General features: G+C 45.2%; 1 protein-coding gene across 5 annotated transcripts in view; it reads right to left on the bottom strand.

The window, feature by feature from the left end:
* The window catches only part of LOC311275377 (uncharacterized protein), a 49,962-nt gene that overhangs the window by 27,501 nt on the left and 5,694 nt on the right, over window positions 1-16,767 (bottom strand). For 4 of the 5 annotated variants that reach the window (XM_084383889.1, XM_084383892.1, XM_084383891.1 and 1 more), the window contains exons 1-2: window positions 12,465-13,026; window positions 708-4,496 (exon numbers count right to left, since the gene is read on the bottom strand). In XM_084383889.1, coding sequence (XP_084240015.1) covers window positions 708-3,652 — 2,945 coding nt within the window. In that variant the 5' untranslated portion in view covers window positions 3,653-4,496; window positions 12,465-13,026. Of the gene's footprint in view, window positions 1-707; window positions 4,497-12,464; window positions 13,027-16,767 lie in introns of those variants that run through there. The other variant, XM_084383890.1, reaches the window with a different exon arrangement.

Here is a 16,767-nt window from a genome sequence, read left to right as displayed (position 1 = left end):
AGTGAAATGAATGAAAGGACTGTGTTTTTCTTGCAGTGCTGTTGTCTTTCTAAACACAGCCTTTCTAAAGGTGACGCGGCCATTCGGACTGAAAACAATCCTAAGTTAAAACAACACAAGAGGCTGGTGGGGGCGTGTTGCTTCAAGTATCGGTGAGATACTAAAAGCCAGGTTAAAATAACAAATCCATATCTTTAAAAGGCTCATTATACACCAAAAAATATGAACAGCATTAAGTTATCAAAGAGGCAGTAATTATCTTTTGTCACGTAACTGTGGGGTAATCAGTTAAATTACACAGTTTACCATATAAAGCACCAGGAATGTGCACTTTTGGACAGGTGACGACACATTGCAGTCCTTCATTTCTTCACCAGAGCTCTCTGCTTTGGCTTCACTAAAGTGTTGATGGGCTGGCTGCAGTCAAATGAATAAAATGTCTGTGTTTTTGATGCAGGTCGGTCTAAACGTGGCCGCAAGTCAGCCCAGGGCTAATTAAATGCAAGTGTGCATAGCCATCACAATGACTCAGCAGTTGTATGTTGATGATGTAATAGTGATAAGGTAAGCTTGCTATTATGTCATGTAGTATTTATTACGACCTGACAGAAAACATTGTTGATTAGAATAGATTTGTGGTTTGTGCAGGAATTATCTTTTCAGTCATGAAATGTATACTGTCCCACCAAAATGAAATATTTCCTCACCCGTCTCTCTCGGCTTCCTTCTTCTCAAGGTCTTGAATGACATCCAGCAGGACCTTAATGGTGTTCTGGCTGGTTTCCAGGACCCCTTCCAGGCTGTGGAGCTGGTTCTGCAGGCTACGAATATCATGCAGAGGTCCGTTGGGACTCAGGAGTTTCTCCGTCACCCTGGCTGGGTCCAGTTTACACCTTGCCCCAGACACCAGCCCACCCAGAATTTCCTGGACCTGTCTTAGTGTGTCAGCCTGGGTGGCAGTCAGGGGCCCAGCTGTAGGCCGCTCCCCTGAACCAGAGCAGCCCCTGGCTCCAGAGCAACCCTGCTGGTTTGGAGGGAGAGGGTGTTGGCTGTTGGGGGTGTTGGGCCTGGCATTGGCTCCTGAGCAGAGCATTTTGTGTAGCACCCCAAGCTGAGCCTGGGCTGAGCTGAGACAGCTGGGTTTAAAACAAGCCTTGGCAGGAGAGGAGTTGGAGGACTGCTTCTCTCCCTTCATCACAGCGACTGGCGGAGTTTGAGCTCTGTGCTTCAGAGAGCTGGCTCTCTCACAGAGCTTCGGTGAGTCTGTACATTTTATATCTTCCTTTTTCTCCTCCTTTTCTTTATCTTTCTTGCTCGCCTTGCTGTCTGCCCTGAGCATGGGTGTTCGGATTGCAGGACCTGGCGGATCATTTCCCTTTTTGCGTGGTGTGTAAGGTGGAGGTGGAGGGGGAGGAGGTGGAAGTCGGATGCCCCTCTTATCCTGAGCATTATAGGGGGCCTGAGAGGGAGGGGTGTATGGTGGCGCAGCACGAAATGTGGAAGAGTACAGAGGAACGGCTTTAGTTGGTGTTGCACCTGGTTGTGCATTTGGAATAGTGGACGCGTATGTTTTCACAAGTGGAGGCGGAGAAGTGCAAGATTTTAGTTTGGGGACAGGGGAGGAGTAGGGAGTTATGCCTGTGTTAGCAGCAGAGGTATTTTGCAGAGCTTTACATGGTATGTTGCAATGAGAGACAGTTTGTATGAGAGTGGCATAAGAAGGTGACGTAGAATTTGTGTGAGGGGCATGGGGACCAACTGGATGTGTGGTGGAGTAATAGGATATGGAGGTGCAAGACAGAGCAGTTTGAGTTACAATTGTACAGGGTGTTAGATTTGTAGGAAGTGTGGTGTTGGATGGTTGATGTGTTGTGTTTGGAGCAGTGGTTGGATGTCTGTCGGCGTCCAAGGGAGTTGTGTCAGGGGTTATAGCAGGGGTAGGGCTGGAGCAGGTTAAGGGAGCAGATGATACTATGTTTGGGACAGGGGAGGTGCAGTTTTGGGTGGGGCATGGTGGTACAGTTGGGGTAGGACTCGCGCAAACAAGAGCTGTGCTGGGCGTTGTCGGTGGTGACACAACTGTATAATAGGGAATAGGGTGTTGGACTACGGTAGATGCAGAAGTGGAGCAAGGAATGGGCAGTGCGATGGGTGGAGGAGGGGTGGTGCAAGCTGGCTTAATTGGAGAGGAGCAAGGTGGCTTAGAGCAGTGATCAGGGGTCTGCGTTGGTAGGGGGGAGGTACAGTAAGGCACAGTAGTTATTTGGGTGTCAGGAGGGTCTTGAGTCATGGTCGGGGGTGCAGGACTCTCAGATTGAATTTGCATTGAGCTGGGTGATGCCATCAGAGGTGGGGAAGCACAAGGGCTGCAAGTTTGTGTCTCAGTAGTGCAAGGTTGATGATTAGGAGGAGAGCGACAGGGCGAGTCTGTTTGTATTTGAGTGGTGCACTGTTCAGCGTTCGGAGGTAGGGCTGGACAAGAGTTGGTTGTTTGAATTTGAGTTGTGCATTGTTTGTCACTCAAAGACCGATCATGACTCTCAGTTTGACTTTGGGCGGTGCAAAACTTTGAATTTAGAGGCGTGGAAGGGCTTTCAGTTTGAACTTGAGTGGTACAGAGTTTGGTATTTGAAGGTTGCGGGGCTGGACGGGGGCTTTCAGTCTGAGTGAGAGTGGTGCAGTAGTGCACTTCCTTCCCAGGATCACTCGTTGTCCTATTCAGTCGCTTTCTCCTCCTGACCACTGAGGGAGTGCTGCTTCCCTGACGCTTAGGGCCATCTCGACAGGACACAGAGGATAATGGCTCAGAGTTGTGAAGAACTGAAGGGGGGCAGCTGTGCCTTGAGTTTTTTATAACACTAACAGCTGATTTAATTTCTGTCCTGGAGGCTTTAGACCTCCGTTCTACCACAGTTCGTTCCCCACGATCCCCAGGCCCAGGAGGATCATTTTGATCCTTGGACCCAGGCGACAACACATGGTTGTGCGTAAGGTACTCATCTTGAGAGTCATGTTCATCGTCCCCATCCACGCCCACGGAGTCCCCGAAGCTGTGGCTACGTGTGTGTGTGGAAGAGAGGGACTGGGGCTTTTTCAGGCATGGGGAGGTCTGGATGGCTGTGCTGGTGCTCGTACTGGCCCTGCGTGTCATTGGCAAGGTTAGGGAGTTAGTCTGTGGTGGTGCCCAGCATCGACGTGTAGGACCCGGCGTCAGTGGATGAGGAGGGGCCCTGGCTAAGAAAGCAGCCACCACCTCGATAGTACTTGCCATGTCCCCACGCACAGCCCCTACCACAGAGGTTTTGCCAGGCAGACCCTGCGCCCGTAGTCCGTCCCTGTCAGCCCATGGCGTCGGGGCTCTACTGCTATGTTTTCGAAGAGGGTGTGGGCTGTCACAATCTGTGGCAGGCCTCTGATGGCTATTGTTTTCTCCTGTCCCACTGTTGCCACTGCTGCTGCTGCCATCCTCCAGGTCTTTAAAGCGGACCTGGTGGGTACGGTTGCGGCGCCGCTTGAGGCGGCTCTCGATATCTGGGGAGTCTCGATTGAGCAGCACAGAGCGCACAGTCATTGTCCCGGGCAGTTTGTCCGCCAAGGTGCTCTTGCCGTTGGTTTGGCCTGTGAGCAAGTGATTGGGCTCTTTGCTCACCATTTCTTTTGTCTCTCTTGCTCCCCCAACATCCACAGGCGCTGCAGGCAGTTTGATGTTGTGAAGGCTTAGCTGTGTTAGTGCGTCAACAAGGAAAGTGATCTCCCCTTTACTATATATTCATTGTAACACTGAGAGATCTGCACAATTGATTGACTGAGATCCAGTTTCATCACAGAGCATAAATAGCTGTTATAGGATTGTGTGCAGCTGCTCAGGTTATCTCAGATCCATACAGCAAGGACTTCCTTTGCTAAGATTGTCCTCTAGAAAGGATTACCATAGTCACAGTTCAAGGTGTGGTAACATTACACACAGCAAGTAAAAATTAAGTATAGATCACTGTGATAAATGCAAACGCAGAGATCGTTCTGGGTCTCTACTCTTACCTTTGTACAAAAATAAATATATGCAGCATCAAATATTCTTTAAAATGTGAGAAGTGTCCATACGGCTCCATGTCTTTTTAATGTTGTGCACTTTTGCTCCTTAGTCCCATTCCTCTTGAACTTTCCAGGGAGACGAACTCTTGATGAGGCCAGGGAGGTTACCCACAAATAAGCAGGAAGGAAGGGAATTCAGCCTGTCCATCCTCTCCGTGTCCATTACACTGGCTCGTCTACTTGGCAGCACCCCCTTCTCCACCTGCTTGGTCCCCTGGGCCCTCAAGAGATTGGATGGCCAAAGTCTGGGATGGGCCTTCGTACTTCCCCATAATGGCCTATCTGTTACAGCGCGTTTTCGTTCTCCCTCCCGTCCTTTTTATCACAATCTCTCTCGGTTTCTTTCTTTTCTCAGCTCTTCTCTCAGTGACTCATCCTCTCATGGTTGAAGACAGCGTGAGCTCCTAAAGAGAGCAGAAAGACAAAGAGAAAAGGAAGCCGAGTAAGAGACCGTAATTGTCCCCATATTGTTGCATTCTCATTGAGACACAATGTGCTTGTTCCTCAGGATAATGAGGAAGATATAAGATAGGCAGCTATTTTAAAAATGCATGAGCGCTGGGGTCAACACACACTGGAAAAAGAGAAGACATCAATTCAGAGAAAGTAATGAAAGGATGTAGGTGGCAAAAGAAAAACAGTGCAGAAAAACAGCAAGTACATCATCAACAATAGAAGAGTATCCACCTAATTAAGACCTATTCACAGCGGCTGAAGGGGATACTTATTTTTAATGTGTATTTCATATTCCTTTCTCTGGGATTCCCCCTTTTTTACATGTGATATCTGTCTTTTGAACATATGTGTTAAAAACATTTCAATACTGGTACCGATATCTTGAGCTCAAAACCGGTTCCCAATGGAGAGTAGTATTGTTCCACTACTCTAGCCTGGGATTAACCTAGTCTTTATTGACTATAAAACCTTTTACTCTCATTCAAAACTTTGAAACTTTGAGGTCATTTTGCTTGGAAAACAAGTGATAAAACTGCACTCTGTCTGGCCAGAGCTGATAGGAAAACAAACATACCCAACAACATCGGGCAGAAAGAATAGAAATGATGAATGAAGTTGGCAGACAGTGAGCGATGGACAATACAGGACAATATTCACAACTTGGATGAATTTGATGAAAAACCCTTTTTTATTCTTTCGATCTACGGACCCTTACGGGCTAAAGGAATATAAATTACTGATCGGTGGACACATATTGGGCTTTATGACCACTTCAAAGGTAGGGAGTCAACACTTTTTTCCATTTCTTTTACCACGCTGGCAAATCTAAATGAATGACTCTTCAGTTCTTCTGGTTTCTGTTAAATGAATGATCTGATCTAACCATATATAGCATATCCATATTGACAAAAGTTAAAACATTTATATCGTTATGCGCCTGTGAAGGAGCTTAAACGAGTTGCCAGCGATTCAGGGGGTCTTAACTTCAGGTGGTACCGCATTACCGGACTTAGTGACTGTAATAATATTACCACAAATCCTATTAGAAATGCATTATGAAACTTTGTTACTGATAAAAGTAATCTATTACTGTAACATGTTACTTTTGTCGCGCCTTACCACCAACACTGCTGGCCGATATATGGCCGATGTCCAACTAGATTTTCACTATCCATCATCTTTTTAGTTGCTGATCAATCAGGAAGTGGTGAAAAGATAACATTTTTTTCAGATTGTCTACGTTTATAAGTGTCACAACCTGGAACACTGCAGCATAACATTATCCCGAATTTAGTCCATTCAGTCGGAGCCCCAATCAAAGTTCGATACCCAGCCCTACATTTACTAACATTATTGTTTAAAGTACATGTCTTGTGGTAGCAGCAGCAGTTCTGGTGGTATTCAGTATTATTCCTGCTCGTTGGTGCCCAGTCAGACTGTTATTGTATTCCTCGTCTGCGTGTGTCTTACAGATTTTCCTTTTCCTCCATGTTTAACAGTCTGTGGCCCTGTTATCAGTCCTTGATGATCTGCCATGCTGACATCCTTTCTGATTCATCTGGTCACTGTGTGACAGTCTGTCTGCCTTGCTGTATTTAGTAGTATGTTCTCGTCATTCCGATTCTGCGCTCTGTTTTTGACGATCTATGGCCTTGATATGTATATATATCACTTCCATTTCCTGTCTGTGCCACTGGCAGTCAGGCGTGATGCTGTCGTTTGCCTTACACGATCTATGGATCCACGCCTTGTTATCTCCTTGTGATTGCCTCTGACACTGACAGGCCTGGGCTAATTCTGTGTGCGAGTGTGACTGGCCGTTACTCTGCTCCCCTTCTCTTCTGTGGGAGGGGTAATTAGTGACTCCTTCACAGCTCCCAGGTTATTTAGGGAGAGAGATACCCGAGGGGCTGCCACTTTTATTTACGTCCTCTGTTTTCCTCTCTTTCTTCTCGCGGCTCCGAAGAGTAGGATCTTTGTTACAACCGCGCCCCCACCGTCAACCCCCTTTAAAAACATGGTTATTAGGATAAATTGTGATTAAAGTCACAGCCGACATGAGCCTTGAGGGAAAATATCAACCATACACACTCGGAATAAGAAACAAACCAAGGGATTCCTTCTCATTTTACTTTCTTATCACTGCAGCGTATACAGATGAGCTGTTTAACTGCCCTGAGTAATAGTACACTGAGGAGGGCTGAATCATGCACTACAGAGGCTGAGAGACAAAAGCAAAAGGTGCATCTATAGCATATTATTAACCTGCTTTGATCTACACTGCCCAATTTGACCTTGATGATTGTCTTTCTTCTTTCTGGATAAAAAAATCACCTTTCCACTCCTTTTTTTTTTTTCATTAATATCCCATTTCACTCCAGTCGTCGCTCTTCCTACCCATCTCTTGTAAAAAAGCTCTCTACTTTCAACATTCTCCCTGACAGATTTTCCTCCGGGTTGCATCCATCCGTCACAGGACCATTACCCTTACTCCCTCAATGGAGTGTCATCCCGATGCTACCTTCTCTCTATCTTCTATCTCCTTTTTTCCTTCCCTCCTCGCTCCCGTTGCCTCTTTTTTTTTGTCCCACGTCCCCCACAGTTCCTCCCTCTCGATCTGCAAACTACCCCTCGGATCAAAATTTACGCTGACAGTTTAATGAATCCGGACCCTCTTAATGCTGCATGGGCTCGCTCGTGTGGCTGAGGCCAGCTCTTTCCCACATGTGACATTTTCATGTCGAGCTCTATTGGCAGACAAGAGATAAATCACCAGGCAGGAGGAGGAAGGTGTGCGACGGCATAATGCCAGCAAGGGTCATAACTCTTTTCAGTTATTATTTAAGATTTACTACAGCCTCATTGCTAGCTGCCTACCTCTCGGAAAAAGGCTTTCCTGTGACTATGGGCTCCTATCCTCGTCCCTGGGTGTGTGGTTTTATGGCTGCGTGTGAGATGATAATGCTAAGGTCACATCTGATCTCCCTGTGCTCAGCCGTGCCGACTCTCAGAAACATATCTGATGCATTCACAACACAAGAAGCCACGACTCTGGTTGCGCAGATCTAATAATATTCCGAGCCTGAGTCTTTCAGGGATGTTGAGAATTGCATCCATGCCAATAACACACCTTTGGGTCTCACTGTGCTGAGGAGGTGGAAGGTGCTGTGGATTGAATTGTTATGTAAAGGCATGTCAGATCAGATTGTCTAGGCACGCTTAAATTTGTCAGACAGCACTGAGATGAAGAGGAGGCAGAGAGAGGAAGAGGAAGGAGAGGAGGTAGACATGCTCGGTTATATTTAGAGATGCTATGAGACACATAGCAAACAGAGAGGAGTAGGAATCTGAATAAGTAGGAGGGAGAAGAGGCGGAGGGAGGGAGGCAGACAGGCGGAGGTGGTGGTGGTGGAGGGGGGGACAGGGAGCAAAGCAGGAGGGAACAACCCCTGGCAGCAGAGGAAATGTCATGGTTAGGGTTCAGTGAAGTGGTAAATCAGGAGCATCAGCGTGTCAGGGCATTTAAGGGGGAACTGGAGAGGAACTAAGAAAAGCTATATGATCAGTTATTGGCCCTGTGAGCAAAAGGAAGGGTAAGAGTTATACCTGCGCTCTGTCAGAGGGATTTGCGGCGCAGTCAGCTCAACAGATGCAAAGTGCAGGAACGCTTTGTGGTGTTTGGGTTCTTGTCCAAAGAGATCTCAAATTCAGGTACAACTCCCTCAGAGTCGCCTGTAGATGAATATTTTGTTAGGTAAGCATTGCGTGCGGTGCAGTGCAGTGCAGTGCAGGGCGGCGATGCCTCAAACGGGAGGATGTTTCGTTTTATTTGATACAATAAAACCAGCGGGCACATTAAAAAATGCAGATGTAAGCCCATAAAGGAGCTTGTGGGGACAAAGATTTGTGTGTAAACAGATCCACACGCCTGCATAAGCAATACTGAGGCAGAGGTCAACTTGGCTTTAAGAGAGTGAAATAGGTAAAGGTATCGGATCTGTGCCTCAGAAAAAAATCCTTTATTGCTGATACAGAGTTAGCCACCTCTGACTGATGAAATCTTAAGCCCGATCATGCTTAATGGCAAATTAAATTACACAAACACAAATTAAATTAAGATTCTTAATTCATTATATATCTGAAGCAACGTAGCGAACACAACCATTGTTATTCCTGTCAGATGCTTACTGTGTAATAGCTGCAAGACGTAAACGCTGGTTTGTTTGTTTGTTTATGACTGTGTACTGGCATCCAGTTTGGGCACTTACAGTCAGACATCGCAGCGAGCCATATTTCACCAGGCGGGTGCTATCTGCAGTGAGTATTAAATAATCAGAATCGACAAACAGGAAGCTTGGAAGTTTCTGGCATGAGCGTTAAAGCAAACATGGAAGCGGCAGAAGGTGCCAACTGAGCTGTAAACGACAGTGTGACAAAGGTGTAGTTCCCACACAAGTATGTGTCTACGTGTATTTTAGTCCTGCAGCTCTAGCCACTAACATTAGCAAAGACAGACACAGTTACATTAGCCGTTGAAGTGTTGAGCAGCTAAAGAGCCAAATATTTCCCTCAGGAATTGGTGGAGAATGAATATTTCCCAGCAGAGTGAATACGGAGGTGGCCAGAAACCTCCAAAGACTAAATATGAATGATCATTTTGCATTATGTTTAAATATGACACAGCTTTCTAGTAATTTTGCCGTACAAACCTCAAGGTAATAATATGTCAGTGTTGGGTTTTTACTGCCACCAAATGTCAGAAAAATCAGTTATTGCAGGTTTAAGAAGTCAGGTTAGCATGTATGTTCATTAGGCTTGAGCCAATATTAGATATTAGCTAAATATCGCAATACTGTATTTGCTATCATATGCACTTTATTTTTTACAACAGCTGTTACGGAATCGCCAGGCTTTTATTTTGAAAAGAAAATGCACGCTGAACTGTCGTGGCAGCAGCTGCGGACCAGGCTCGTAGAGGATACTGCAGGTTAATTGGCCCGATGTAGCGTCACGTATGCAGCGCTTTAACATACAGACATTGAAGACTTAGTTTCTGAGAAGAACGCCAGATCACCAGTTAAGCAGAATTGCAGGTTTAAAGCGGGAAAAAATGGCAAGCCAAGGGATTTTAATGAGACGACCAGTCACCTTTGCCATAAGATGATCAGCTTTCGCGGAATTTGGCTGGGACAATATCATATCGCCCCAGTCTAATGTTTATAGCTTGATATATTTCCTGTTCTTCTCATGCACCATTTTTCAAATATCTATTTGAATCACTTACAAAAGGGGTTCATAGGTCATGAGGAAATGTGTTTGAATTACTTGAAAAGCTGATGCATTCGGTAAAGAGTATACCTCTGTCAAGGCCAAACAGTCACCTTTAATTCAATCAAGTCCAAGCCGATATCAAACTCAATAGCCTTGTACCACTCTAATTCTTAAACTACCCATAACTGCTCACAAGATCTAGGATCTGCATTGAATTGTGCTCATAGATACCAACCACCTTAATACACCTGATCCAAGCATTACTCCCTGAGAGATTAACGAAAATGTTGCAAAACATCTCGCAATGTTAAAAAAAATTCCTTTATCAGGATCCACACCAAAAGTTAATGGGGTTTATTCTGGGCTGAGCCTGAGACCAATCCTCTATCATTTACATTTAAATCTGTTCTGTAGTTTTTGTGTCATCCTGCTGACAAACCAACCAAACAACAAGCTACACAGGTGAAAACGCAAAAAGTCTTATTGTGCATAACTTTACCGCTTTGGATGTGAAAACTTCAATGAGCATTGTCGCAAAGCACTTTTATAATTCACAATGCGATAATTCACCTAACAACACAAGGTTAAACACCCCTCACACTGTCACGCGATCAGACACGAGCGTCAGCCTGTAAAGTGACCGGCCGTCTCATCACTGAAGAGGACGGTGCGGCCACCCTCCTTGTTCCAGTTTCCTTGAAGGATGGCCGGATTACTTCTAACTTTTTTTCGAGTGTGAGTGCCAGAAATGATTTGTTCCATCTGTCCTCTTTTGACCAAAATCCTCCGCCTAATATGAAATCCCTATATGTAGGCCAATGGATTGTGATAAGCATACTTAGCCAACTGTGAGCAAATTTGAAGATGTTTGAGTATCTGGTGAAAGGAAGCCAGAGTAAACATTGTTTTCTCTCTTGATGCCTAATTGTCTTGTTTCTCTGGCTGGTTAGTTCTTTTATGCTTCGGCTTTTGTGTGTCTCTCTCTACGCTCTGCCACGGGATTCAGAAAGGTTACATTTTCCAAAGGTCTCTGTGTGGATGTAAGCAGCAAAACAGAACAGGTTGCTCGACTGACACGTCCGATGCACAGCGGCACTCAACATGTAGGAACGTACAGCGAAAGCCACTCCCCGGGGGGTTACTCTCTGCCGGGCCGTCGTGCTGCAATGTCCCTGTCCAAACTAATGTCCCAAGAGTACATCATAGTGCGTTACCTATAAAGCAAAGCCTCTGTCAGTCTGACGTAAACACCTGGCCAGCTGACAGACGGATTCTTAGAGTGCGGAGAAAAGTAAAGGACGGCAAAAGTATAAAAGTGTGGTGTCGGCTCCAGAGACGTGTAAGTGGAGGAGACAGATTTATGAGCAATGTGAGGAGAGGATTAAATAGTAGATCAAGAAAAAAAGAGGAAGCTGCGAGATGGAGATAGCTGACCCCTTAAAAGACACGTTGATGAGATAAGATAAAAGGGAAATATACTGTAATGTGGAGCAGTGGGAGTGAGAGAACGAGAGGAAAGAGTTGTGCGACGACAGGCAGGATTAACAGCACAGCATTTTTATTCACACGGCGAATGTGTGTGCTCGTGTGTGTGTGTGTGTGTGTGTAAATGTGCACCTGCGCGTGGCGAGTGCGTGCACGCGTGAGTTAGCGCATGTGCAATTATATTTGTATTATCCGTGTCAGTGAGGAGATTGCTATGAGATGAGTTAATGAGAAACAAGAGGGATGTTAAACTCTTAAATGAGTTATCATAATGCTAAAGCGTATTAGTGCCATTGAAATGCATTAATAATTTCCCACGTTGCTCGAAAATGAGATGCTAATGCGGGCAGAGGAGCATGCATTGCACTTATACATAAACACACACGCAGAGATCCATACAAATGGAATTCCCTCACTCAGTGCCTCCTCCTCCTCCTCCACCTCCTCCTCCTCCTCCTCAAACTTTCTGCGTACACCCCCCTCCACACACACACACACACACACACACACACAGAGTCCTTCTCATGACAAATAAGCAATGAAAGCACGCTGCTGGAATCTGCAAAGCTACATCACTGACAGACCAATCTAAGCTCCTCACTCTTTAAAGCTCCTCATAAAGCTGCACAATCTCGGAAAATAACTCCCACACCTGCAGTAAAGCAAATCCCAGCATCCAAACACACACACACACACACACACACACAGAGAGAGACACACACGCACGTACAATCCCATTTCACTAAATTTCATACACACACACACACACAAACACAGCGCACACTGTGAGTGCATTAACACACCCCCATTGTCAGGATAAATATGTGCGCACACACGCGCGCCCTCGCACGCACACCTTCCCAACACATAAACAGAATGTATGCATGCACGTGTGTGCACACATGCAAGGACATGCCCCGTCTCTCTCCCCCTCCTCGTGTAATTTAGCCAAATGTGGAAAGAGCCAAAACAAAAACAGTAAGTGAGAGACACTCATCGCTGCACGAAATAAAAACAGATACTTCTGTGATGCTTTTTAAATCTTGTCTCGGGCTCGGATCTTTCCCACTTCGTTATCTCTATGGTGATGCTGAGAGGAGGCTGATGGGGGAGATTGCTGTACTATCTTCCATCAGGACACAGAACTGAGTCACACATACCACATCTCTCTCTTCCTGTTTCCCTCTTCTGTGTTGTCTCCCACAAACGCTCGCTCCTCTTCTCCGCTATTCCTTCACCGCTCTTCAGCCCATTCTTCCATCCCTCCTGGCGTTCGTGTTTGCTTTTTATTCCCACCTCTCTGTCACTGCTGCTCGGTGAGCTTCACACCGTTGCCTCTCCTCTGTGCAGAGTCCATCTGCTCCTCTCTCTTGTCTCCCCTTTTCCTCTCCTCCTCCCCTCTTTCTCCTCTCTTGGTTGTGTGTTCTTCTAGCTCGCCCTCCTCTCCTCCCGTGGATTCATGCCTTTCACGTGGGAACCTCTTTATCCATCCCTCAGAGCTCTGAGCTCTACGCTGTGCCTACCTAGCTGTCTGAGCGTTTGTGCTGTGAGTGGAAGTGAATGGACAGGAGGGGGAGCAAGAAGACAAGAGTGAGCAAACAGGCAGTTATCCTCTCAGATGCTCCTCTCAGTTCTCCCTGTCTTGTTCCCTTTTCCTCTCTCCCCCTTTCTCGCTGCGTCTCTCCATCATGACCCCCTCTCTGTGTCGCCATGCAAGCCCCTGTATCCTTGTGAGCAAAGGGATGGAGGGGGGGGGAGAGAGGAGGAGGAGTGTGGGATGGAGAGTAGGAGGCAGAGGGAGGTGGAGCTAGTGAGTCGGTCTAATTAAAAAGCAGAGTATGTACAGCTGCAGAGGGCAAAGAGGGAGACAGCGAGAGGAGGAGAGGGGAGGAGAGAGGGGAGCAAAGTGATCCAGGGGGCGGAACCAAGGGACAGGGAGGGAAGAGGCAGTCAGTAGGGGGTGTAAATGAGGGGCACTGGAGGTTTAGGGGGGAGAGCAGCTAGTAGTGTGAGGTGGAGGAAAGGAAAGAGCTGACAGGACACCACGGTCAGATGGAGGGGGATGCAGAAAGGTCATGCATAGAGAGGGAGAGGAAGAAGGGGGGGAGAGAAGGAGGGAGAAGGAGATAGGAACAGACAGGTAGAATTATTCTACAGATATCTCCCATATGAACGGGGGCAGAGCCGGGGAACCGTGACCAGCAGGATAATAGAGACACATGGACAATGGCCCTCTGAAGCAGAGGCAGATCCACAGTCATCGAAGGTTAAAGCGCTCCTGGGTTTTCAGGCCTCTTTTAAATTAATATGCGTAAGTGTTTGCAGTTGTGCATGCAAATTAAAACAGAAACCGAAAATCTGTATTAAATTAATCACGTATTTTTTGCTCTGAAGTTCTGAGCATGAGGGAACGTGTTGTTTTTGTCCAGGCTTGATGACTAGAACAAATTGATTTTTTTTTTTTTTTTTTTTCATTTTAATTGTCGTACGTCGACCCCATCATCGCTGTCACCTGAGGCCGGGTAGTAGAAACCACTCCATACAGCGGAGATGGAGAGATAAAGTCTACACCTACATGCCTCAAGGGCTGAGACATCTCATCCCATTTTATCAGCTCTGATCACTTATCTTGTCCTATCTCCTCTCTCTCTCTCTATCAGACTTACATTAACATCCCACTGAATCTTGTTTTTACATCTCTCAGATGTTCTACTTTTACACTTTCAAACCCCGTTTCTGGGAATCGTCATTTGAATGGATTTCACATACAATTTCATGGAAAGTGCACAATTACTCCCACAGAATTTACAGTAATAGGAGCCGAACGGACGGGCCATCCGCCGCCATATTGAGACATAATAGGATATAATAAGACATGCCTATGCAATACATGGAGTATATATGAATATAGAGTCTGGCCTTTGAGCTATTTCAAATATACCACACAGTGAATGCACAACTAGGCTACATTATATTTTGCAAGTGCCAATATATCTCTCCTTACACACTGTGGTAACGATCCAGCAGCACAAGTGATCAATATTCATCTGCAGAGGATGTCCTGCTATAACAACATACCAGGTAGCGCTTTATATAAAAGGTCCCTGCAAGTGTTAGCTAATAGGTAATAAGGCCTTTAAGAGAAAATGTAGACATCTATAAGCACTTGTATTAATCATTAATTAAAGATCTATGAACCCCAACAAAAGTGTATTTTTTGCTTTAGATCTGGCAGCTGCAAAAGTAATTTACTGCTAATAAGAGCATTGTAAAAAAGTATGTAATGTTAATGAAGCAACAAAAAAGTTAAGTATGGGTTAAACAATAATAGAAGTATCATTTGTAATAAATCTCGTTAGTAATAATGAGATTATATATAATAATATCCAATACCTCTTGTTATAATGTTAGATGTACAGTAAGATGCTAACATCAGCGTGCTAACACGGTTATGGTGATAATTAACAATCCTAACAATCAGTACACACACAGAGACTAGCTGATGAACACATTTAGCAGCTACAGATCCAGAGCCATGTATCACTCTATGGTAAAAATGCCACACCAAAAATATTCGGTCCCATACGTCAGTGCTGGTTAAATGTTGTAGTTAGTCAAGATGGAGCTAATTTCATATCAATTCACGTGCCTGTTCCAAAAAGCAGTACAAGAAGATTATCTGGAGATTGTTGCTCAGTAAAACATGGATCCTCATAAATCTACAACATGGACTATTATAAAAATAAATATGCGTTGTGCAAACCTCTACACATAACACAGGAACAGGCGCCACAATCTCCACCTGCAGCCGGATCGAAGCAGAGTGACGTGTTGGTCGACGGGGTGGTCAGGGTCGTGCGCTGCACTGAGAGCTTTGCTCGGCAGCTCATTTGACGTCTGCGAGAGTTGAAAGACGAGTGATGTCAGAATCAGTGCATGTTTGAGGCTGTTGGAGACCGTCAGCCTGTTGAAGCAGCAGATGGAGCGGTGGAGGAGTATGAAAGGAGGACAGACTCCAAACAGGAGGCGTCTATCGGCTACAGAGAGGACCTTGAGTTTACAGGCGACAAAGAGTTTCCTCTGGCAGTGTTTATAGGTGGTGTTTAGTTTACCGTCCATTATATTTTGACGACGTTTGAAGCTCTCCACCATCTCAACTGTCCCACTGGTGATTATAGTGGAGTTGTGTGAAGGTCAAGGCATCTTAGGAGAGTTAAAAAACATAGTTCTTTATAGTTTTAGAGACTTCAAGGCACAGACAGCAGCTGTCCACACATGGCTGGGTGAGATGAAACAGAGATGAGAATGCTAACAGGCCGCATTAGACTCATACTGTTGTTTTCTCCTTCAAAGATATTTGGAAAATACCATTTCAAAACCATATCAATTACCATCACAGCATTTTAAGAGGCATATATTCACTGATCATATGATGCACTTCTTGCATATTTCAGGGTTTTTCTTAAAATCGAGGTTACTGGCCAAAAAAGGTCGGTACACAGGACATCCAAAAAAGATCAGGCAAACAGATCACAAGGCTGGGCAAAAGGCAGAGTATCCATAACAGGGTCAAAAACACGAAAAGGAGGAGGAATGCTGGAACGCTCGCTACTAAGAGTTAAAGACAAACTGGCAACAGGGGAGCCCGCAGACTATACACAGGGCAGGAGGGGATAATGGACACAGGTGCAACACATCAGGGCAGGGCAGAAAATCACAGTGGCGGGAAACACACGAGGACAGGACGGGGAAGGGGGAACTGAAACAAGACTGAAAAGTCGTGTTTTGGAGATGTTTACAGGACACAGTGGATAAGATAGCATTGTCATATCATTGTAATATATTTTTATTGGGATCAATACAGATTGATCATTTAAAATATCATAAACATATGTTTTAGTCTGCTAGAAGACAACTTTGGTCAGTCAGAATGAAATATATCAACAACTCATGGTCTTCAGATGATAAAACCAATAATTTGGTGATCCTCTGAATTTTACCATGAAGTTGATAAATGTGGTTTTGAGTGCAATGTTTTAATATCTATTAGATCGACTGTCATGAACTTTGTTACAGATATTCATATCCTCATTAGGCTCTGACTGATCTAGCGCCATCATCAGGTCGAAAATATAATTTGTCCAATAAGTTGGTGGTGTAGCCTAGCATACCCTGACGTTAGCTTTTTACTCCTGGCAATTGAGTTTACGCTTCAAAAATCATTAAATTGTGTGGTAATCTGTGAAGAACTTATCTATCTATTTAATTATCTTGCTGAACAAAATGTGTAAGTATCATAAACTTGTGTTTGCTACAGAGCCCATCTTCCCAATTCAAAAATCCCATAGGCTTCTTGTTGAGGGAACCAGGGCAACGCTAACTTCTGGTTAGCCAACAGAAATATGTCATCACTGCCACTCTCTGTAACTAAATAGCTAATTAAATTATACCTATACCTGGAGC

This window comes from Pagrus pagrus (assembly GCF_965226575.1).
Source record: "Pagrus pagrus genome assembly, chromosome: 19".
Classification (NCBI taxonomy): domain Eukaryota; kingdom Metazoa; phylum Chordata; class Actinopteri; order Spariformes; family Sparidae; genus Pagrus; species Pagrus pagrus.
The sequence above is the reverse complement of the archived record's forward strand: the minus strand, read 5'-3'. Positions and strand labels throughout refer to the sequence as shown.